Below are 25798 nucleotides of genomic sequence, written 5' to 3'. Positions count from 1 at the left end.
TAATTAATAAATATGAATATATAATTAGATTTATATTATATTAAATATCAATTATATTTTTAAAGCAGTCAGTCTCATGAAAAGACATCATGTGCAACAAGCAGAAGCCTTACGTGTGAATTCTCATTTGTCACACTGCAGTCTGATTGATGTAGATGTGGGCTGAACACAGATAATCACAGATCTACTTGCCACCGATGGTCTCTGCGATTAACTTAGCTCACAATGCTTTTGAAAAACACCCTGGACAGTGGAGATTTCTGCAGCTGCTGGTAACCTGTGGGAGTGAGAAATTGCTTCATAACTGTCACCTGACTGATTTTGGTAAAAAAAAAAAAAAAAAAAAAATGCTGCAATGTTTCCACTTACAGAACCTCTGCATCTTAAAACCACATGTTTTCCCCCCAGTAAATAGAGATTGACCCTCATATTAAATAGGGTAATATATTTGAATAAACATATATATTTCTTGCAATGTAGCAAACTTCAGCTGAAACAGTGCAAGCAGACAGTCCAGGGGTCTCATTTATAAAACATACATATGATCAGATCCTAATTCCATGAATTTCATCCTGTTGTTACACATGAAGAAATCAAGATTTATAAAGACAGAAAATGACATGAAAATATTTTGCAGAAATGTTGCTCATCACGTTGTTGGAATTGAGAATTGCAGTAAAATGTGGACGATCCAGCTGAATTTCATTTTTTTACCCCCAGAGAGCTATGCACATTTTTATTCGATATACAATTCAAACAATTTGAAGCTTTCTTTACATCAGATGCTGCAATGATTTCTTGTCACATCTAAATAAATGTGTAAGGGTGTTCAATTATAATTATGTGTTTTCCTGAAGTAATGGGGGCATGCTATAATCTATGGAATATGAAGTACAGCTAAACATTTTCAACATTTCTTACATTGAGAAAGTATCACAAGCGCTCAGATGCCAGTGCCAGCGTTAACAGCACTGTGCACCATCAGTTTTTTCCCCCTGCATATGCCATAGCCTACATTGATATATATATATATCTATCATGCTTGAACGAGTCTTTACATCGGTTGACGCCTCTGCACTGTTCCACAGGGGCACTTCCCCTTCTCTCGCTCCCAATTTGGCTCACCTTTTTTCCATTTTCCATTGCCCCCTCAATGTATTTATTAATATGCTGCATCACTGTTTTTCTCTTTGCATTGCATGACCAATCAGTGTTTTTGATCAGAACTACAGAAATGGAGCTTATAAATATTAGTGGAAATAAACCTGACTTTTAATTTCTATGTCAATTAAACAGCTATTTAATTAAAATTCGACCTGTGCAATCTTAACTATCAATGGTGGTTTGTTCATTTTCATTAAATAATCATTAAAGACTTAAGACTATTTCAAATATTTGTTGTATTTGCTCTGTAATCTATGGATCTAAGTGTTGACATTACAGTGCTATCCACCATGCTGATCACACATTTCCTTCAAGCACATTGTTGTAGTGTAAGAAAACTGATGACTGTGTTGAAAGCAAAGAAATATCGAATGACTGTCTCTTTCCAACCAGAAAAGAAATGCATAACATAATTGGAAATTGTGGTCTTTGACTGTTCCACAGAGAGACAGACCACTACTGAAGGTGAAATGCATAGACTGTAGCCTAAGGTGAAATGCACATCACTGAATGGCACACTAATACACATTTACTGTGCATTGTCTATGGATGTCAATTCAAATAAAAATTTATGCACAACCAAATGCAAACTGAACAAATAAGAAATGTGAAACCCATTAAGAGTTTTGTGTCTCTTTTCTAAATCTCATGGTGAAATAGAGCATTGATTTTATGAAAATGTAGGCTACATCAACGTTTTGTTTGATAATGGTGACATTTCAGTGTCTTACCTTAGCGATTTTGTTAAATGTGCATTAGAAGTGAGGGTTGTTCTCTCGTCCTTTAGAGTAGAAGTTGATGTGGCCGCCGTGACGTCATCGAATACTTCCTCGAGCTTGTCGCGCGACACCGGTTAGCATGGTAGCGCGAGGCTGTTAGCTTCGCTACATCAATAATGTTTTAACTTGTCGGGTTTTATACCAGCAAGCACAAAATACAACCACACTGTTAGTAAACCAATAAAGTTTAACCTATATGCAAAACAACGAATTTCCATCAGGAATAACCGCGTCTCGAGGTAGGAAAAACATTGGCGAGCTAACATGTTCGCGCAGCTCAAAGCGCACTTTAATTTGTCTGATTATTACTAATTGTTGTTTAGTTTTATCACGGACAGCCAGTCGAAATTGGTGAATAAGCTATGTATTTTTAATAAATGGATAAATGCTATGTTAAAAATGCTGTCTGAACACTTGTTTGATTTTTATTTAGCACCAAGTGACTGTTAGCAGGTTGTTAGTAACGTTAGCAGGTGTTTTGGACTTTAAAAATAATCTTTTCAGTTTATAGTTTAATTGCTTCTTACGGTCTTAAAAACATATGTTTCTAAGAATAAGCTTCTTGTTAAAGCAAGACATTTCTGGAAGGCTGGGGTGTGTTTGACAGTTGTGTAGCAGTATCAGTTGTGGCCTTTATGAACATAACACTGCTTTCCTTGTGACATTGATACCGTCTAACGTTAGTTTATTATAGAATTGTATGTATTCAGTGGAATCAGGTATTTTTTGTACAATTTTTTTTTACTTTCTTGCATAATGCAGACAGAATGGAAGAACAAGCAAGCAGTAACATAGAAGTGACTGTGAAAACCCTGGACTCCCTGAGCAGGAGTTACACAGTTCAGGCACAGGTGAGCTGGATTTTCTTTATTATTATGCTCATTGTCACGTGTCCTTTATGCTGGTGACTGAACATTATGCTGTCCACCACAATTTAAGGTGAAGAACGAGTTATGTGACCGCAGACTAAGACAGTAGTCCATTGCCTATTGTCTTTTAAAAAATGACAGCTTCTCGTTTCACTACGTAGATGACCGTGAAAGAGTTCAAGGAGCACATATCCCCCTCTGTTGGAATTCCTGTTGACAAACAAAGACTCATTTACCAGGGCAGAGTACTTCAAGATGAGAAAACCCTAACAGAGTACAGTGAGTTGATTTGCATAAAAACAGTAAATCGTACAAATGAATAATATCCCCATTGCAGCCTTGTGACTTTTCCTGTACTGTTTCTGTTCATCCATCTCTGTCTAGATGTGGACGGAAAGGTCATTCACCTCGTAGAGCGCGCCCCACCGCAGACCACCCAACAGGGCTCCGGCTCAGGTGGCGTACCAGGGTCTTCTGGGGTGACACAGGGAGGAAATCAGAACCCAAATTCAACCAATAGCTCCCAAGGGACCCCTCTTGGGCCTACGCATGACCGCAATGCTAACAGCTACGTTATGCTGGGTACTTTTAATGTTCCGGTTAACATTATGGACCCTCAGCAGATTCAGGTAGAGGCGTTTTTATGTTCAGGTGACTTAAAGTAACAACATGTAACTTTTCAACCTTCATAATATATTTCCAAGACCCTTGTGATAGTACATCGACTTACAATAGGTTGAATGAGACGTCTGCCAGAGCCTGACGGGGTCTGTATCGCTTTTACTGGCACTATGTAACTTCGGGGTGCGGGTAGTAACCAGCGCTCAAAAAGAACTACAAAATTCGACTGCTTTACGGCATACGTCACTTCGCCCACCACTTCCTCAAATGTGGCCAACCAGCGCGTTTGTTTTCGTACGTCTGTTTTCGTCATGGCTGAAGCAGCAGCGAAACGTAAGAAGTCCAAGGTTTTGTCGGAGTAGAGTCGGAAGAGGAAAAGGGAGAGTGATAAACTGAAAGGCAGGACGGGGATCAATATTGGTCGAGCGTTTGCTCGCTGGCGTTAGCTTATGGAGGAGGAGAGTTACCAGACCGATGCTGACTTGGCCGTCATGCTGTTGAACTAGTAAGTAACTGTAAATTGCTTGCATACTATCTTTAGTTTTTCTAATCTGTTGTCTGCCTGGCTACGTTACGGAAACTATCTGGTCCTCCATTTATCTTCATGAATCAGCTAGTAGATGAGCGAATTATCAATCTGGTAGCTAGTAAACACTAACATGGTAGTTTTAGATGGTTAGGATGCTATCGCTATCATTCTCGTTCAGATTTGAGCATTGCAATCGACATGCAAATCGCAAATGTTTGAGTTAAAATGTTTAGTCTACTAAACATGTATAAATTATGAAAGGGGGAAGATTAATAATATTATCATTGCCCATATGAAAAAAACCTGCATGCTTCATATACAGTAACCGTAAATCATTTTACGACAGCGGTAATGGACAATTCCGCTTCCAACCTGTAGGGCGACCGCAGAGGAAAAGTTCCATGTTGTTGCTTTAATATGACTGTATTGCTATATATATATATTTGTACTTTTTAATGAATGTATTCTCTTTCCTCAGATGTCGATTCAGCAGATGATGACAGGCCTGGGAGACACTGCTAGGAATCCACGAGTCAATACCAGCACTGGGGTGAGTACCATTGTGAACTGAAGATTTTCTTTTTTTTCAAATACATTTATAATTTTATTTATCTCAAGGAGAGTAAAATATTTTACAGAAGAGTTCTGTTTGAAATAAATGCAGTTCTTTTCAGCTTTCTGTTCAGCAAAGAAAATCATTTTTTTTTCACTGTTTTCACAAAAATATTAAGCAAAACAACTGTTTTCAACATTGATAATTAGAAATGTTTCTTGGCCACCAAATCATCATATTAGAATGATTTCTTCAGGATCATGTGATGCTGAAGACTGGAGTAATGATGCTGAAAATTACTGCTTTGCCATCATAGAAATAAATTACATTTTAAATTGCCTGTATTATGCTATTTTAAAGGTTCCTCATTTTGTTTTGGAGGCCTCCTACTACAGGTTTACATGCATCCAAGGTCAAAAAACACTTTAATTTTCTCATAATATACATTGCATATCATACCATTTCTCAAAAGCTCTGTTCACACCTGGTATTAAGAGATGTTTTCGTCAATCCAATCCCAAGTAGATGACTCAATACAGGTGTTAACGTGGTCTAAAACCTTTAGAGCTTGTCCACTTTTCAACCTCTGCTAGTTGAAAATGCATTCAGCCCGACTGCTTTCAAAGTGTAGATGCTCATGTGGTCGAATGCCCTCAAACAACCACAAAAAACCACCTACTCTCCGCCTCCTGACCTAATTATGCATAAACATTATGGAAAGCACGCTAGCCAGACAGGATTGACGTCTTTGACGGCTGAAGACCCAAGTGAAGACGAAAAATGTACCAAGCACAATGTTCTCTAACCATTCCTGATTTCTAACTCAGACACACCGCGTTCGCCCTGGTCTTGCGGCTGTCAGAGCAGAAACTCTCTGCTGGGAAAACTGCTGCTCTCTGTATGTTTTACCGTTGTCTCCGATCGCGTTCACATGTAAATTGCGTGAGCTTATTTTGTCCATTAGGTCTGAAAGATCTGAAAAAGCACATCAATTTATAGACCGCTTCCCTCGAAGAAATCAGGGCAGACGTGGTTGAAAGTGGACAATAGAGATGGATTAAAACACCAGGTGTAAACAGGAATGTCTCCCTCATGAACTTGTGATCCGTTCGACCAAAAAGCATCTTAATAAGAGGGCCAAAGAATTTGAAAACGGTTAGTTCAAAGATTCAGTCTCTCTAAACCTTTCCTTTCCAAGAGCCTACTCTGCTCTGATCGGTCAGACGGCCCAGTCTATTGTGATTGGTCTACGTCTTACAGTGCGTGTTGGAAACAAAACAGCTACTTCCAAATTGGATGTTATCTCTGGAGGCTTTCTCAGTGTTTGTATACACAGTGATACGATCAGGAGCGATGGTGTTGGTTTTTCTGTATCAATTCCATTGCGAGTCCTCATCCTTTTGAAGTCCATGCAAAGTGGATTCACAATGCTGAAAACAACACGAACCAAACTCTTCTAGGCCTCAGTGAGTACTGTGTTTGAGGGGAGGGTCAGAGTTGTTCGCGGGCAGCCAATTAAGACCATGGACTGACATCATGCAAATTTGTTACTTGTTGATTTTGAGAAAATGACTTGCTGATCAACAGTGAGTGCAATAGGGGGCAAAACCAGTAACCTTTTCACCCACCTCCACTTCCATCATCATGCGAATTTCGCCTCTATACAGAGAGTATGTTGCAGTTCATTTGCTGAAACGGGAAATGTTGCATTAACCTGTTAACTACTGATGCCTTTCAGTGTTTTGTTATATTTACATCCCTTGAGGCTTTTAGTCCAAAAGCGTGCTCATTTGGATAAAAACTTACGGATTATCATGTTTACATAAAATATCTTTAGAGAGGAATATTTTTGGAGATTTTATAATGAGATTTTGGAGTAAAATATGCTGTTATGCTTGTCATATATATATATATATATATATATATATATATATATATATATATATATATATATATATATATATATATATATATGTATATATATATGTATATATGACAAGCATAACAGCATATTTTACTCCAAAATCTCATTTTTAATTTGATTTCATCACAAATTTAATTTGTTTGTATGTATGTATATATATATATATATACAAACAAATTAAATTTGTCTTTGAAAATAAAAAGAGAACAAGAAATGTTTTCCTCAAAGACAAATGTAGCAATTTAAACAGATTTTCTTATGCAAATTTTTATTTTATTTTATTCAGTACATATATTTATACTTTTTCTTTCTTCCAGACCAATGGCTCTGTGAACGTTCAGATAGATTTGGACCAGTCATTGCAAAGTGAGCCCAGACTGCGGCTGCTATTGGCTGAGAACTTGCTGAGAGACACCAGTGCTGTGATCCAAAGACTGGAGGTAAGCGATTTCGTTGAGAATTATCTTGCTTGGCTAAGTGCATACCCTGGTATCAGGATGAATAAATGTGCATGCACATTTCTTATTGATTCTTTAATTATTCCTTAATCTCTGTCTGTATTAATAGGGGCAGCCCACGGATGCCTCCTCTTCCCAGGAGGACTCTGCACCTCCACCCACCTCCTCCTCTTCCACTCCATCTCCGTCTGCACAGCCCATGGATACTTCTCCTCCTCCGTCCAGTACCCCACCATCCTCCTCCTCCTCCACCCAGACTGAGGGAGCTCCAGCTCCTCCAGCAGGCCTCAGGTAGGACCTGTTTATTCATAATCATAATCTAATTATTTTGCTTAATATAATAAAATTGTATTGTTAAAATTAAATTAAATGTGTTTTTTTTTTTACTATTTTATAATGCCTTAATGGTGTTTTTTGTTGTTATTGTAATTTTTCAAGCTTGATCACTGTTGTTTTGTGTAAAAGAGCTGAATGTGTTTGTAAATTGCACAAGTTTGGAATGTATGAGCACAATTTTCCTTTTCGTATGAAGCAATGAACTATTCGTTTTTTTGTTTTGCTTTTTTGTTCTTATTTAACCATGGTTTTAATTAAATTGTGAAGTCAATTTATATCAAGAAGTTAAAATAAGTACTAACTATCTTGTATATATCCGTCATGATGTCTCTTTGTCATTGTTTTAGTCATCGGTTATTCACACTTGATGTTATTTTAACAGATTGGGGCATTTTAGGGGTGTGATTTTAATAGGTCTGAGAATGTCCACTTGGATGGTTGAATATTAGTTTACTCTAAATCATGTGGTTAAGGTTTATAGTTGCTCAAACTTCCACCTACCCTGTCATTGATTTAATATGACATCTGGTGATTTTTTAATAAAAACATCTGGTGATTTCTAAAGTGTTTTTTTGGAAGAGTTGAAAATGAACTTTTCACCCCTGTTATAAATAAGAAAACTCAATTAGAATTAAGTGTACAGTTCTATTTTTTGATCTCAAAACATCTTTTCCTAAAACTATGAGTATGTGCAAAAATTTCCCCATTTAAATTACCAGTGAATTGACACATGAAAGATTGATTTTGTGTCTTACTGAGGAATGACTAACAAATTTGGGGGGGAAAAGAAATGTGAGTTTCCGCCTTTCAGTTTCTTAAACACCTGAAAACAGTGTTGCTTTTGTCTCATTTTACCTTTTGGTTTGGCCTAATAATGAAATTTGTAGGAAATGTACAGACACTTTAAAATCAACCGCCTACAACATGAGAAAACAGAGGAAGTTCTTTAATCCGGGAGACAAAGTTTCAGTAGTGAACGAGTAGGCATGACTTCAGTCTACCTAGACATTGTTGACATTTGACATCAGGTTAAGAAATGTGAGTTTTGTCTCTTTGATTTACCTCACTGAATTAGGAAACTAACATCTTGCTGAGCTGTAAATAGTTCTATTTATATGATAATTATATGTAGCCTACCATTGAAAATTGTATGGTCAGTAAGATTTTTAAAATGTTTTTGAATGAAGTCTCTTATGCTCACCATTTATTTAATTAGAAATACAGTAAAATAGTAATATTATGAAATATTATTTCAGTTTAAAACGGTTTTCTATTTTTAATATACCATATTTTAAAATGTTATTTATTCCTGTGATGCAAAGCTGAGTCACATGCTCCTTCAGAAATCATTCTAATATACCAATTTGCTGCTTAAAAAAACATTTCTTATTATTATCAATGTTGAAAACAGTTGTGCTGCTTAAAGTCCCCCTGTAGTCAATCATTTTATCCCTTAACTCATCTTTGATCACCAAAAGTACATATTTAAACTTTTTTTTTGGAAAAAACAATTCTTCATGCATTCAATAGCTTGAATGTAACTCTACATCCTTGCCTCATTTAATATACGCAGTGCTATGAATATGTAAATTAGCCCCGCCTCCACTCACTCACGCCAGCTAAGAGATCCACTCGTTGACGATCACGCGTTGACGTGATTGGTTACAAGGTAGTTTGTGACGCCAGAAACACCAGCGATCCTTAAAATACTATGTGTAAATAGCATTACTGTACATGTTGCCCCTTTAATGTCTTATCTTTTATTTTTTGTATTTGAAATTTAGGAAACGTTAATTAGATACAGTATTATTTCTTAATGAGTCAGTGGCTATATATAAGCTTAAAGGCCCGTTCACACCAAGCACGATAACGATAAAGATAACGATAAAGATAACTATATATGTGTCCACACCAACGACCGATAACTGTCTTTTTATTCTAAGCACGCGCGCGCCCGGATGATCCAGATCCATTTTAAATGCGCGAGACCTTTAAATTAGAATGGGTTCCGATTGGCTGTCAGTGTTTTATCGTTCGACAGCTGGAAAAAAAAATCGTTCTGAAAGTGATCCCAACGATATCGTTCCTCATATCTTTATCGTTATAGTTGTGGTGTGAACTCTGTTATTCTTTAATATGGAGAACGATTTTTAGAATTATATCTTTATCGTTATCTTTATAGTTATCGTCCTTGGTGTGAACGGGAAATTTCATGAATGTTTGGCTCTTGCTGATGTCCTCTTTCACCATGTCCAGGATGTCTTGAAACTGATATTGATTCATACAGAAGTGTGAATAAAATTTGTCTTCAAAAGACGACAATTCTCTAATCAGAGTGACGGATTTTCCCAACTCCTCTTTTTCTTTTGATGTTTTTGTGTAACGTAAAGTAGCAGCTGGTCATCTATTTTCGCTATTTTGTTTTTGAAACAGCATCGCCCTTAGAATAAAAATACTGTTATCATTCATTGGTGTGGTAATGCTAATATAGTTTATCGTTATAGTTCTCTTTCTAGTTATCTAGTTGCTGTGAATGGGCCTTAACTGGAACTTGTCACAGCACTTGCATATTGATGCCCTTTTGTTGGTTTAACTGCTTCTGTTCTCCGCATTTGTAAATCACTTTGGATAAAAGCCTTTGTTAAATGATTAAATGGAAATGTAAACTGGAGCTTACCATTAAATGACAATGAAATACCCTTAAATAAGTTTTTCCCCAATTAGGCTGTAAAAGTCCCTTTTATTTTTTTATCATCGTATATTAATTTTTATTTATTACCTGGTTCCCTAATATGTCACCGTTTTCTCCCTAGGTAAAATATTAACAATTGTTTTATTGTTCAGTTGAGACGTTGACTCTAAGGCACGTGATCAGTCTTGTTTTATCAAAAAACTGTTCAGTTCATATAATACAATACAATAACACCACACAGATGAGTCATTTTCTCAGTTTCATGCGCAATTAATCAGCGCAGATGATTAAAACCAACTGTGGGAGTTTATCTACATAAATATGTCTTTGCTAAACCACTGTAAAGTGATGCTCCCACTACTTCTGTTACTTCTGTATCCTACTAACCAGTTTTAAAAGTCAAACAAACCACCATTCTTACCTCTTGTGACTTGCTTTTTGAGTGTAAAACTAAAGGTTATGTTTAGTATAAGCCGCCTTGTTTAGTTGACTAAGCATAGTCTGTTTTGTTTGATTTATTCACTAAACACTTATCAATTTACTCTACTGCACTTACACAGTGATATATAAACAGAGTAGCAGCTTGTGTGAGCCTGTGTGTTTTCCTTCGGTATCACAAGCTAATTAAATCCATTAGTGATGCCCTGACTGTCAGTGTTTTAAACCAAAGCATATTGCATTTAGAGTCACTGATTTATGATGATACGGTCTTCCCATCAGCCACCCAAGCCCAGCCGAGATGGTGGAGATGTTAACAGAGCTGAGGAGAGTGGAGGAGAGACTTCAGCCCTTCATTCAGAGAGCTCACCTCATTCTAGAGGCGGCCACAACTGCAGACTACAACAACAACGTAAGAAGCCCACTCCTCATAAATGTTGTCCTCTCGGATAACCTTAGCCAGACACCATGTTTACTTCAATGTGAATGCAAATGAATTTGGAATTGAAGATCAGTTATCCAGCCAACAGAACATTAAAAAAATCATTTTTTTACAATTTCAGTGGACAAAAACATCAAAAATGAGCTGTAAAAATTTACTTGAAGTCATATATCAGTATTTAGCGATTATTTCACTCTTGTGATATTAGCTTAGATCTTCTATCAGTATTTGTATTTTATATGTGCATTAATATAGGTTTCTACTGTTCAGTAAATGGAGAGGTCTAAATAAGTGCAAACTTTGAAAGTGATATTTTTAGCACATTTTATTATATTAGGTATCATAATCCTGGTTAAAAATATATATCAGTACAAATCATACATTTCAAATCAGCATATCAGAATGATTTCTGAAGGATCATGTGATACTGAGGACTGGAGTAATGATGCTGAAAATTCAGCTTTGATATCAGGAATACATTTCATAATTTTAATATATTTATTACATACAATTGTTATTATATTTCACAATATAAGTGATGTTTTTTCCTGTATTTTCAATCACATAAAAGCAGCCTTGGTGAAGAGACTTTGGTTAGGTTACACATTATTTTAAGGTGTCCTTGTTACAGTGTAATAGTGAGTTATATTACCGTAATTAACTACATATACTTAAGGTTAGGGTTAGTTGCGTGTAATTATGCATAATTTATAGTTTTTACCATAGTAACTACTTGTAACGTATAACAAGGACACTGTAAAATAAAGTGTTACTGAAAAAAAAAACTGAAAAGACTGAAAAAGACTCCAAACTTTTGTATGGTATAGTAGTATATAGTGGAAATCATCTAAATAAGCAAAATTTAAACTAAATCAACATGTGATACATTTTTTTGTTGGTCTTTTATAGATCGTAAAGGAATGTAATTAAATAGTTTGTTTTGTTAATTTAATATTAGGTTGGTTAATTGGGCTTTAAGCATGATCTCTTTGAATGGGTAAAAGAGCTAAATATTTATATTTTTTTTGAAAAACAGATCCAAGAGAGGGATGAGGACCAACGCATTCTCAACCTGGTGGGGGAGGCCCTCCGTCTCCTGGGAAACGCCCTGGTCGCCCTGAGTGACTTGCGGTGTAACCTCCTAAGCAACCCTCCTCGACACCTGCATGTTATCCGCCCCATGTCCCACTACACCTCCTCTGTTCTGACTCCAGCAGGCGTGCATCACCTCCCCATGCAGGTAAAGATATGTGACTCGTGCAGTGGGAAACGTGCATAACACTGAAAGTGAAAGTTTTGTAGAGCACTTCATAAATGAGTACTGAGGTGTTTTTGGAAGACGTACATTTTCCAAAGTTTCAGGAAGTACTGAGACCACAGGATCTATAATCGTAATTTGTTGAAGTAGACCTAGTTAAAACAAGTTAGTTAACATTTAAATTAACATTGCCTGCAGTTGAATCTGGGAACAACTGTGACCATGTCAGCCAATGGCAGACCAGCAGCTGATGGTCAACCTCAGTCAACTGGCCAATCAGATCAGCAAGGCCAGGGACCAACCAGTCAGCCTGGTCCAGCCAATCAGCAGGGTGGACAGCCAGGGCCCAGAGTCATCCGGATCAGTCACCAAACCATGGAGCCTGTAGCGATGATGCAGATGAACATTGATGGTGGGTTTCATTTGTGTGTGTGTTGGATGGAGGGGTGTAATTGAATGAATTAAATGAGTTTAATTGGAGTTGTTTCATATTTTTCAGACTCTGGAAACAACCCACAGGCTAATGGACAACCAAACGCTGCTGGCACTGGACAGCCTGGTTAGTCCTTAGATTATCTGAATTTCATCCTCTGAGAGACACTTTATCTATGAATAGTTTTTTGATTCTTCTTTGAATATAAAGTCCAAAAGAAACAGTATTTATTGGAAATAACTGTAACAAGTTTTTCTTTCTATCAATTTATTTTAGTGCATCCTTGTTGAATAAAAGGATTCATTTCTTTAAAAAAAAAAGAAAAGCAAACAACAAAAAAACCTTACTGAACCCAAACTTTTGAATGGTTTATATATGTGAGGGCAGTCGATATGGACAATAAAACACCTATAATGATTTTTTGATCAATATTATGTTTTTGAAACGGTTTAACACACAGAGTTATCTGTATACATTTTTTTGATAGCTGTCTTTATCAAAGATCATTGCAGGCACCATATCTTTGCATAAATTATACGTGAAGTCATTTCTTTATGCCTTTTTTTTTTGAATATTTGTATATTCACTCTGAGGGGGCTGGTGAAAAATCTAGCTTTCTGCGGTTCAGAAAGCTTGCATGCTTACATCGTGATTTTATTACAATTTCCATTAATCGCAGAGCCCAGTTTCAGTTTGTGTGTCTATGTATTTATGTGTGTCTGTGTTTGTATGCAGGGCTTGACATTAACTTTTTTTCTCAACAGCCACTGTGGCTAGTGGTTTTCCAAAGTTAAAAAGGAAAAACTGCCATATAGATATTTTTAATATTATCTTATAATTTGGCAGCAGGTATATTATTAGGCTGCTGTCACTTTAAGACCCGATGCACAAATCCATTATACTGTTACACGTGCATTTCCGGTTACACTTTACAATAAGGTAAGGTATTAACTAACATGAACTGACAATGAGCAATACATTTTTTACCGTATTTATTTATCTTTGTTAATGTTAGTTAATAAAAATTCAGCTGTTCATGTTAGTTCACAGTGCATTAACTAATGTTAATAAATACAACCTTTGATTTAAATCATTTATTAGTAAATGTTGAAATTAATATTAACTAAGATTAATAAATGCTGTAGATGTATTGTTCATTCTTAGTTCATGTTAACTAATGAACCTATATTGTAAAGAGTTTCCGCATTTCCTTTCTCAAGTGTTTACGTTCACTTAAAACATCCCCGCCAGGACCTCCATTTTGACATTATTTTGTGTGTATTTGACTGTTTAAGCACAATAAGCAGCAAAAAAGAACTCAATTTAGTTCTGAGAACTACTTTATGTGCTTACACTTTGGATGAAATTCAAGCCCTGTAACAGCAACCATATTCATCCGGAGCAAATGAAACAAGTGAGTGAGGGGAGGCGGGTTTGTGTGTCAACTCCTAGAGAGATCATGAGAGCGCGAGAAAGCACAGCTAGTCTCGTGCATCTATTCTGGAAAATTAGTATTGGAAGCGTTTCAGATATTTTAGTATCGATGTGTATCGAAAAATCTATATTTTTGACAACACCACATTGCACTTAGTTTATTATTTCACATGCCTTTTTAAAAGACTACAACTGAAAAATCGATATATTACATATAATCCAACCTGCCAAATTGGCTAGAAGGAGGGACTGCGTCACACGCCACTGCTGCAATCTGGGTGTTAATGTTAAAACAAAATGTATGTATTCATGTATTTAAACAAAATAATTATATAATCATAAAAAAATATTTTTTGAGTGATCTGCACTAACATGAGCATGTTTTATATGATACACATATGTTTGCATGTTGCAGGTGCTCCCCCTACTGTTCAGATTCCTGGTCTACCTCCAGAATTCATGCAAGCCATTATGCATCAAGTCACTCAGCAAGCCATGGCCATGGCAAACGCTTCCTCTACTGGCCAGCAAGGGCAACAGACCACCCCACCTACAGCAAACGTTGGCTCTGGCTCTACACCGCCCCCCATGCCCCCTTACCCACCCCAGGCCAGAGTGGTTTTCACCAGGCCATCTTTTCCTCACAGGATGGCCAGCCCCACTTTCACCACAAGGGGGGCCACTATCAACCTCAGAGCAGCTGTTCCACCGATGATGGGCCAACAGCCTGGACAGGTGAATGTAATTCCCATGATATTTCTAGAACATAGCAGTGTAAATCCCGCATAGGGCAGTTCATGGAATTTGAATTATAAGGTAATTTTCCATTGAGTCTTAAGTATATAATAACTAATAATAACCAATTAAAAATGAAGTGGTTAAAAAAATCTATAGATTAAAATTAATATCAAATCTACAAGTATTTTTTTACTTTTTAAATATATTTTTATTAAATGGTTAAAATATATTCTAAATAGAGAGGCAACTACAACAAGCGATATTAAGCCATTCACATGTTGTGTGAAAATGAGTTTGAGACTGAGCTATACATTGCTGCAAAAATGTATTTCAACTTAACATTTATAAAAGAATCCTGATAAAATGTATCATGGTTTCACCTTCAGCATAGATAATAAGAAGAAATGTATCTTGAGAATCAAATCATCATATTAGAATGATTTCTGATGGATCATGTGAGTAATGATGCTGAAAATTCAGCTTTGATATCACAGGAATAAATTACATTTTAAAATCTATTAAAATATAAAACAATTTAATTTTTTTTCACAATGTTACTGTTTTTACTGTAGTTTTAATCAAATGAAAGCAACCTTGGTGAGCATAAGAGACTTCTTTCAAAACATTTGAAACGAGTGTTTCAGACAGGCCTTTAGAAGACACCTGTCATTTCACAATGTTCTACATGTATTCCTCTGCATGCTTGTATGTTGTTTTAAATTGAGTTTTGAATCATTTTAAATTTTGTAATGGACTCGTCCCTTTTGTAATGGACTCGTTGTAAAAATACGCATCCCGACTGCCTACATATTTCTACCAAAATTTCTTCTAAAATCTTCTGGTATAGATTTCTCTTATAGCAAACTGTGGTGGTAATTTCATTTAGTCAAGTTATATTTCAAATTAATTAGTAGTACAGTCAATTACAACTAATTATATTACAATATAGTACATTTATATGTATCGTTAAATATAGTAAACATAACATTTATATATTATTTTAAACATGGTGGTTATGAGTTCCATAACTTTAAAATACGTTTTGCGTAATACTCACTATTTCCATGCGATGCCCTGCAGCTGGAGTTGCGGTTGGCTAAATGCGGATGCGATTGTCCATTATGATCAATTCTTATAGTAGTTCTGGCTTGGCCTTGGACTTGTTCATTGTGTGTTAGTTGTATAAGGATGTGTGTGTTTCACCTCAGGCTGGACAGTTCCCTCCCACCGCTCTAAATCAGATGATCGGTGGACTGGTCGGGCAGCTTCTGACAGGCGCCACTGGGGAGATGGGTACATTTGCATAATACTTGCTCTTGCAATAATACTTGCCCTGGTTTTTGTTAAAGGTATAGCGGAGGATCTTTCCGAATTTTAGATAAGACCCGCCCTCTCCACTTTTTGAAAAGTTTGATTGATTCACCAGAATGATTGACAATTAGGAGGACCAATAGTATATCACCTCCACCCGGAAGTAAAAAATCCTCCGCTATACCAATAAAGTCAATAACATAATGAGCTTAGAGTTCTTTAATAACTGACAAGTGAATAAGCTCAATTGAGGTCACGGTCCTCTTGATGTGGCTGATTTTCTTCGAAGACTGAAGACATTTTATGAAATACAAAAGAAAAAGGCTTTTGTTTAGGGCATTGCATAATATATCTTGCTGTTCTTTGTATCCATAGCCAGCCAAACTGCCTCATCCTCCTCACATACATTCACCTTCTCCACGTCCGCTTCCACAAGCACACCATCCACCACCACGACCTCCACCAGTGGCTCTGGGCCCACACAGTCCAGTAGTACCAGTACCAGCACTCCCCAACCTGGATCTGCACAGTCAACCCCTCAGGAAAATCCTTTAGGGGGAAACCTGGAGCAGTTGTTGGGGTCTCTACTGGGAGGAGCTGTTGCCGCAGGCGGCCAGGGCCCTTCTATAACAGTCACCATGCCTGGGGTCCCTACCTTCATCCAGGGTGTCACAGACTTCATGCAGGTGAATAGCCCCCTTTGGCTTTATAGACTTTTTTCCCATCTTTATAATTCTTAGTCTTTGAAACCCTAACCCATTACAAGCAACAGTACACCCATGAAAACAAAGTAGGTTTATAAAATAACTGCACATTATTGGAGGAAACACGCATTGCGATATTTAGTTTTCTGTGATGCATATTGTGATGGGTAAAAATTTGGTAATATATTTGGTAATGTTTAATATTTATTTATTACTATTTGGTAATAATTAATCTTTCTAGAATGATTGGGGTGATTTTGTAGTGCAAATTAGTTTTTTGTTTTGTTTTTTATTAAAAAGAGGATTTTTTGTTTCTTTCTCTGAAGACTTATTTTTCATTGTGAACCATCCTTTTGTGGCTAAACGATTTGTGGAAAAATTGAAAAGTGTGGGTATTATTCACACATCAGTATTTTAATATGAGAAGTTGTGTTGCATACTCAGTTAGGAAAGGCCTGATCTTCCTGATGTTGTGCAGTGCAAACCGGCATGATTGAGTTGTCTTTGTAAGATTAAAACTTTTCTTTACTCTGAAACTTGCATCACTTATATTTATTTATGATTTGATAATCGCCTAATTGCCATATCAATTTTATTCTGAATATCATGCAGCCCTACCAAAACTGCCAAAGACTGAGGACACGAACCAGTTATCTTGGTCAATAAATCTTGAGGCTCTTATTTGCTGTTTTTGGTTCTCCACTCCTGTTCACTTTAATTGTGTGAAAAAGAGTGTCCAAAATGCTGTTTCTGCCATTTTCTCTCTGGTTCTTGTAATGCATGCTGGTGTGTATAAGACAATTTTATGCATCTCTGTCATCAGGCTTCCCAAACACTTTTCTCTCAGCCTCCCGCGGGACAGCCTCCCACCACGACACCCACCGCTCCTACAGCCCCACCAAACTCAGCTGCCGCTTCTGGGGCCGCCGCAGCCGGTGAAGGTCTGAACCCTGAGCTCTTCACTGGGATAGTGCAGGGCGTCCTGTCCACAATGATGGGCTCTCTGGGTACCCCTCAAAATGAAACCGAGAGCATCGCTCAGTTCATCCAGAGACTCTCCCAGACTAGTAACATCTTCTCCCCTGGTACTGGAGATGCTATGGGTAAGCTTCTTGGGGATGATTAATTTTTATTTTAGTTTATTTTCATTTTGTGCAGGCTGGTTATGTGTTATTGTTAATGTTATTAACGAAATCTATGACGAAAGATGTTCGTTGATGACCCTTTTTTCCATGACTAAGATGAGACGATGACGCAACTACATTGAACGATATCTGTGACCATATCAACCTGCAATATCGTTGATGAAATAAGACAAAACTAAAATGTAGTTAAAAAATTAAAACTTGACAAATTACTCTGTTTTTATCGAATAAAAGAGGAGACAGAACATTAAAGACTGTATTTATAGAGCTTTCGTGCTTACAATGGGTAGATTTCAAGAATTTAAATCCCCCAATCAGAGCTTAAAAGAACACGGTTTCTACCCGGTGTTTTTCATGAAATTTGCAATCTGGCAACCATGTGCACACGCTCTCTCTACGCTGTGGAAGCAGCGTGGATGATCTAAAAACACCAACAAACAAGTAAGCTGCAATCTCCATTTGAGATTTTCTATTTAAATGAAAGTGTCATTCAGTCGTGTGTGTGTTCACGAGCCCCGCTTGCACTGTTTTCTGTGACTAAATCTGCGATCAAACCTAAATAAATCAGGAAACTAGATTAGGTAAAATATACTATACGTAGGGGTTGACATTCTCTTGATTTGTGCTTATAGGTGAAAGTACAATAATTCTAATGAAATATAAAAATACATTTCCATTTATTATAATTGATTAAATTTTTAGCAAAATAATCAGGATTAGCAATTTAAAATGTGACGATAGTGAAAAGTTTTCATGGACTAAAATTAGACTAAAATGCTCAGACATTTAGTCGACTAAAACTTGATTAAACAAAAACAGGACAAGGTTGACTATGATAAAAACCTAAAAGTAAATTTGACAGGAAAAGTACATCTGACACAAACTAAGACTAAATAAAAAATATCTGTAAAAATTAACACTAGTGTGTGTTTAGGTTTCTTCGGCGATCTTCTGGCTTTGGTGTGTCAGAACTTCTCTATGGTGGACATGGTGTTGTTGCTCCACGGGCAGCACCAGCCTCTGGGCCGTATCCAGCCCCAACTCGCCCAGTTCTTCATTGAGCATTTTCTGCAAGGCCGTGAGCCCACAGAGGCCAACATCACTGTAAGTTGTATTTTGGCAGTGTCAAGCTGCCCTGATTCAGTGATTCCCAACTGGTCTTAGAATTCCCCCTAAACCTGCCCATTTTGTATGCCTGCTTAAAGGGATAGTTCGGCGTCGACCGTTGCCGGAAGCAAGATATTTTCATTTAGAAAGTTTTAAATATGTATATTTTTATAACAAAACCGCAAGGATTACCCTCAGAAGGCCTTCGTTTATCCCCCTGGATCCGGATGGATTACTTTTGTGAAGGATGCATGCACATTTTGGGACTTGAAGGAGGTGGACCCCATAACTTCACATTATAACCACTGAAAGATCTAAGACATTTTCTAAAATAACTGAAAATGTGTTCGTCTGAAAAATGATTGACATATGCATCTCGAACGGCTTGAGGGTGAGAAAATCATGGGTTAAATATCATTTTTGGCCGAACTATCCCTTTAATCAAACACACTGGATTTGACTCATAAGATAAGATCATCAGTAGAGACTCCAAAACCTGGGAGGAAATGGGTTTGTTAAGGGAAACAACCAAAATGTTGAGTGGCAACAGTCCAAAATATTTACAGTGGCTACCACACAAAAAATAACCATGCTAAAAACATAACGACTCCTTTGGAGTTTCCTAATCAAACATCCTGAATATCTCATGGTTTTACTTTGACTAAAGTTAAATGCAAACCAGGAAGCCACTTTAGTTTGCTTTGGAAACGGTTTTTCATTTTACCTTGTCTGTTTTTACAAGATACTATGATGGATAATATGACTTCAACACAAACACACAGTCATGGAACGTGACTACTGTTTTTAACATATGCTGTCCAGACAAGATGCTATCACAGACAGCCTTCAGAGATTGTACACAGAACATTGTTTATCTTTAGGCATGCATGCAATTTGCCTCCATAGAATTGTGCCATCCATACACTTCCCAGTCAAACTTGCATTTTGAAATTGTTTAAATATTTTAATGGAGGTGAATGTAAATGTTTTGCTATTATTTTTATATAAATAATAACTATAATTCTTGAGAAATGTTTAAACGTGCAGTTACATTAAAGAGAATGCAGAAGTGAAAAATGTATTTGCAGGCTAAAAATTCACACAAATATCCGTATGAAACTATCTCTAGTTGTTTGTGACCCAAACATGTCAAAATTATTTGTAAACTGTCTCTGGAAATCCAGTGTCACACCGTCTCTTACGTTATACTCTTATCTGTAGTTGATCAGTTTATATATATTAATATCCTCTCCTGGTCACTGTTTTTGCTTTCTCTTGTCTGATTCTTCAATTTCCCCCTCTTTACTTACTTCATCTTTTTTATTCTCTCTTTCTGTTTTTATAGGCAGCTGCTGACAACTTAATCGCTGAACTTGAGGAATACATCACAGAAAGTTTTGTAAGAAACTCTGGATCCATTCTTGACACTTTAAAAGCCAGCTATCAAAAGCATCTGTGACGGTCCATTACATTGAAAATAAATTTCATAGATCCCTCAGTTTTGTAACAAGCACAAATGTTGTTAAAGTGGAAGTCTGTTTACCTGTGAAAAATCTACCTATACACTACCGTTCAAAAGTTTGAGATCAGTAACTGACTCATGTATTGACAGTGTTTTTTTTTTATATTTGGAAGAAATTAATACTTTAATTCAGCAAGGAATTGAACATTCTATTCATCAAAGAATTCTGAAAATAAGATGTCATGGTTTCCACAAAAAAAGTGAGCTGCACATTTATGATAATACATGTTTTCTTAGAACCAAATCAGCATGTTAAAATGAATTCTGAAGAATCATGTGACTGAATTCTCAAGAATCATGTGACTGAAGACTAGTAGTGTCGGTATTACGTCGGTACCACATAACTCGGATAACACATTTGTATGGAGGAATGTACAAGTTGAATTTTAAACTGAGCCTAGACTTCCATTGCGAGTGAATTACTGCAAACACAGTGTGTGCTTTTTGCAAACTTAGATGAAGTTTGTCTGTGCAAATTGAAAGCATAGAAAAATGTCGCTTATCTTAAAGGAAATGAAAACAAGTTTTGCATATTTGAGGTGTTTACTTCTTGTCCATCCCATCTAGTCAACCGTCGCAGTCCGTGATGGGGTGGATATTACCCAGACGAACCGGGCTTTTCTCAGACAGCAACTTTCAGGAATCGCCACCCACATTCTGCATTGCACCGGTATGTCCAAACGAGAGGCATCGTGAGATGAGATCGATCTCTTTTTAGATTCATAAAGGCATGCATACATTTTGAATACTGTGAATGTTTTTTTTCCCAGATCAAACATTTGGACCCCGGCTCCTGCAGCTGTGTAACCGTGCTCTCTTTGAGTGTCTGGCCCTCAACCTCTACTGTCTGAATGGAGAACAAAGTGCTCTTACCTCAGTCATCAACCACCGCATTGTTAGTACCCAAAACAAATAATATCTTGATTCCTACACCCCCTCCGTCTTGTTAAATCTTTTATTGTTCATCCTACGACCTTTTCGCTGTGTAATGAAAATTGCGGAGGAGACATTTCCATGTTGGCGGAGGCTTATGTTTATGCAGGAAACTTGAATTATTGGCATTTGCGTTTATGCTGGAAACTGTTTTGATAAAGGCGTTAGGGGATAAAGGCGTTAGGGGTTAGACACATGAGATGGAGTTTTGCAGTCATGGAAGACCTGAAAATATTAGTTATCAAAATAGCTATTCAAATAAATTGCTTTAAATAGTTATTAAAATGTAATGAACTTCTAATAAATAAAAATACAATTATTTTTCAGGCCTGGAAAGGGAATTTACTAAACTATTTTTCTATTCTATTTATCTTTTTGCTTTTTTTTTTAAATATTTAATTGGTTAGAAATTGCTCTTTGTGGAAATTGCTCTCAGCAGATTCAGCGGTCAAACTGTGTTTTGGTTGTATGTGAAATGTTAGTTATGGGAGTGCAGGTACTTTGAATGAATCCATAACGTGAGTTTGCATGTCTCCTCTCTCAGAGGACGATGTCAGCTGAAGTAAACCCTAGCCTGGTGAACTGGTTAACCAGTATGATGACAATGAGGCTGCAAGTGATACTGGAGCACATTCCCATCACAGAGGAACAGATCACCCATTACGTCATCCACACACAGGTTTGATTCCACATGTCCCCTTGGCATATTTCCAGATCAAATGCTGCCAGTTGTGATGGTTGGTTAATGTACTTGATGTTTGTTGCACAAAGGAGTTTTTCAAAGTTGAGGTGATAAAAAAATCTATAAAGCATTGTTTTAGGCTTCTGGAGTAACTAATGCAACCTTTGATGGTGTGATTGGTGGTGGTTGAGGAGTCTCCCCCCTTCCATATTATAAAGCACTATATAAATGTAACATTGTTATTATTATAAAAAGACTTCAGTAGTTAATGTTGACATAGTATAGGCTATGATAGTAATAGCCGTTTACAGTAATAGAATTATGCATTTCTGACAACACTATCAACTGCTAAATGAATTTGGAGCAGTCAGGTGGTACAGAGGTCACGGCGTGCAAGTTGTAGAGTTTACAAGTTGAAATTGTGAGTTTTGTGTGCATTTCAGAATCTTGCGATTGTGGTAATTCAGACATGGTGTGAACATGGAAGTTACGTTGGTTTCAAATAGCGTTTCACATTGACTTTGAGAATTCATATGTACATCTCTCTTACAGAATGAAGAATCGGTAGAGAGGCCCACACAGGATCCTGAGCCTCAGAACGTAGAGGTACATAAATATAGAAAGATGGTTTGAAGCTGATGAACAGATTTAGGTTGAAATGCAACTCATTGGATGTTGAAGACTTAACATGTACATACTTGGCCCTGGGTGTGGTCTTACCTGTGTCCTCTCCCATACATGGTTCAGATGGGGGACAGTCTCTCTCCAACACCTGCTACTACAGCAGAAGAAGCTCTGGCCTCCTCCCAGGAAGCTGGAGCAGTGGGAGTTCCAGCTAGGGAAAGTGAGGGAGCTGTTGGAGGAGAGGACGCAGAAAGAGATGCTGAAGCCTGGGCAGCTGCGTTGCCTCCTGTGAGATATTTCCACACATCTAGTATCTTAAATTGAAATCAATCAGGATTCAACAACAGAATACCTCTCCTTTGTTATCGTTTACCCTATCATTTGATTAAAAATAAGTTTTCCATTTTGTTGTGGGTATTAAATGAGCACCTTTGATCGTGAGCTCATTCCTTCAAAGGTGTCTGACAGCATCTTTGTGTACCACTTGTTAGCATCTTGCTGTTCAGATCACGGAACCTGTGAGATTGAATCTTGTGAGTGTGGGCTTGATGAGCTGTATTGTTTGCAGGAGTGGGTTCCCATTATCAGACAAGATCAGATCAGTCAGAGGAAGATCAAGGCCCAGCCTCCTCTCTCTGACGCATATCTATATGGAATGCCAGCAAAGCGCAGGAAGGTAAACATTCAGGTTCATGCAGTTACATGTTAACAATGAGATCATACGTCCGTAATATTTCACCCTTGCCCTTACTGAAGCATCACAATAAACAAAGGGTTTTCTTATTGTGTCTCTCCTAGATGGTAAAGAGTGACGGGCCCAAACTGTCACTCTCTGAGGCAGTGAGTCAAGCCGCCAAATCAGCCGGTGTAACGCCCGTCACAGCTTCCGACGCTCTACAGGTGGATTTAGATAAACCAGAGCTTCAGGACGCTTACAGTGAACAGGTACCTTGTGTAGAAATAGATTTTCCTATTGTAGCAAATTAGCTCAAAAGGGAAATATGAATAATTCATTATAACTTGTTACAATTAATTATAAATATTTGGATCAGTTAATCATATTAACTTGATGTGGCTAAATTAATATTACTATAAATGAATCTGTTCGTCCAGCACACATTCAGTATTGTTTATTCTAAGAAAGGTTATTTTTCATGGCCACAGAAAAATAATTATTTCTTAGCATGTACAGCACTTAGAGTGTGCAACAAGATCAGGAATCGTTCAAGTGACATTAATCTTCAGGCAGAATCATAATCAGGGAATTCATATGTATTGTGCACAAAAATCTAGTTCAGTTCAAAGCTTTCATACTGTATATTTTTAATGCTTGTATGCATTAAATTAGGAATGTACAGTTGGACAACATCTATAACTGAAATACTGGTTCCCTTTGAAAAAATACTTTTTTATTAAATACCTTTTATTTATTTATTAAATACCATTGATTATCGAAGCTTACATTTGCCATTACTCCAGTCTTCAGCTGATCTATCAGAAATCACCTAAAATACTGAATTAGTGCTCAAGAAACATTTCCTGTTCGTATCAATGTCGAGCTGCAAACCATGAACTTTTTCTGGATTCTTTGATGAATAGAAAGTTCAAAAGAACAGCATTTATTTGAAATGGAAATCTTTTGAAACATAATAAATGTCTTTACATTCACGGTTGATCGATTTAATGTTTCTTTGATGAATAAAAGGTTGTTGTTGTTTTTTTAAATGTACTGACCCTGAAATACGACTATATGACAAAACCCACTGATATAATCTCTTCTTTTTATCAGCTGAAAGACGACATCAAGAAACGAGTAAAGGAGGACCCAGATTACAATTCCAGACGGTTTCCTAACACGCATCAAGTCTTTTCTCCGGACTCATAACTTTTGTACCCAGCTTACACGTGTTCACCTCAGCCCAGTTCCTTACGTGGGGCGTATGTTTTATTTGCACAGTTATGTGTTGACAGATGACTTCACTCCCGTTTCTATCTATACCTTTTTATTGTATGTGTTGATCATGCTTGGCTGGTGGTGTTGCGTGCAGTCCACGCACACTTAACATCTGCTAAGTGTCTCTTCTTTGTCAACACGGGCACATGTGTGTAAAGAGCCTGCCTGTGTGATATATCAGAGCTGTTGTTTTTAATGATTCGGTCCGATAAATAACAGTATTGGAACTGAATCCAGAGGAAATACGTGATAACAAAAGGACAGAACCGAACATGTAGAAAGCTACATTCTTGCAATGATGCTGTTGTTTAAAGCCTTGTTGATTATATAGCATTATGCCTTGCCTTTCAGTTCTCCCATGACTCTGCTATGGCTTTATCAGTTCTCCCATGAGACTCTGCTATGGCTTTATCAGATCTCCCATGACTCTGCTATGGCTTTATCTATGGTACACTGCAAAAAATAAGAAGTACTATGTAATTGGGAACCATGAATGTAAAATGCTTGAGATTAAACAATTTTGCACCAGTTTAGTGCATATTATGTGATATATGGTCTTTGGGCTTTTCGATTTTTTTTTTTTTTTTTTTTTTACTTTACAGACTCAAAATACATTTTAAAGGCTGCTTTAAAATGGGCAAAGTTGGGTTTTGAGGTACTCCATTTAGTTTGATGAATATGAAATTTTCCTAATAATAGAAACAAATCAATAACATACATTTTTCTTTTAGAAAAGTCAAATTCATTTGTATGCACGTGAAGTGGGAGAACACGAGCGCAAAACCTCACAACACTGTCAGTGATTGGTTGGAACACTATTTATTTTGGTTTTGAGTGGTTGGTGAAACCAATTGTTTTTGTGTGCAGATCTCAGAGCCTGCTTATGGGGCGGGCAGCTGGCAGATCGTAAGGAAAGATTAGATGTGATAATTTATGTTTGGGCCTTTTTTGGGCCTGAAATCACTGATAAAAAAAAAATAATAATAATCATTCAAAGTTTAACTTTATCATCATATAATTAAAATATACTGAAACAAAAATATTCTTTAGAATGTTTGGATAATCTTCAAAACACAAATTTAGATATTTTTAATGAAACCTCAGTTCCTTTCCCTCTATTAAAAGTCCAGGTAGTCAAAAACTTCCAA

At 36.9% G+C, this 25798-nt stretch overlaps 1 protein-coding gene across 2 annotated transcripts; it reads left to right on the top strand.

The window, feature by feature from the left end:
* Positions 1-1949: 1949 nt before the first annotated feature.
* Positions 1950-25199, top strand: bag6 (BCL2 associated athanogene 6). Of its 2 annotated transcripts, none has more exons than XM_081369866.1 (25): positions 1950-2182; positions 2706-2794; positions 2974-3091; positions 3197-3441; positions 4441-4512; positions 6757-6879; positions 7007-7188; positions 10646-10775; positions 11842-12045; positions 12262-12475; positions 12563-12622; positions 14346-14665; positions 15877-15961; positions 16355-16665; positions 17531-17786; positions 18763-18932; positions 20281-20334; positions 21025-21127; positions 21228-21352; positions 21935-22069; positions 22625-22678; positions 22820-22984; positions 23265-23372; positions 23495-23641; positions 24486-25199. In XM_081369866.1, the coding sequence occupies exons 1-25, from the start codon at positions 2140-2142 to the stop codon at positions 24579-24581; spliced, it is 3609 nt and encodes a 1202-aa protein (XP_081225992.1). In that variant the 5' UTR covers positions 1950-2139; the 3' UTR covers positions 24582-25199. The 2 variants fall into 2 exon arrangements, with proteins under 2 accessions (XP_081225992.1, XP_081225991.1); XM_081369865.1 differs by having other exon boundaries at positions 17507-17786.
* Positions 25200-25798: the final 599 nt, after the last annotated feature.

The sequence above is a fragment of the Scardinius erythrophthalmus genome (assembly GCF_964197995.2).
Source record: "Scardinius erythrophthalmus genome assembly, chromosome: 7".
In the NCBI taxonomy this organism is placed as follows: domain Eukaryota; kingdom Metazoa; phylum Chordata; class Actinopteri; order Cypriniformes; family Leuciscidae; genus Scardinius; species Scardinius erythrophthalmus.
Note: the sequence above shows the minus strand (reverse complement) of the source record. Positions and strands in the feature narration are given on the sequence as shown.

Bases quoted from the DNA above. Each gene is read 5' to 3' on its own strand.
- bag6 (XM_081369865.1), top strand. From the start codon at position 2,140: ATGCAAAACAACGAATTTCCATCAGGAATAACCGCGTCTCGAG. The intron at 15,962-16,354 runs GTACATTTGCAT...TTGTATCCATAG, and splicing joins AGGCGCCACTGGGGAGATGG to CCAGCCAAACTGCCTCATCC. The intron at 21,353-21,934 runs GTTAGTACCCAA...CTCCTCTCTCAG, and splicing joins CAGTCATCAACCACCGCATT to AGGACGATGTCAGCTGAAGT.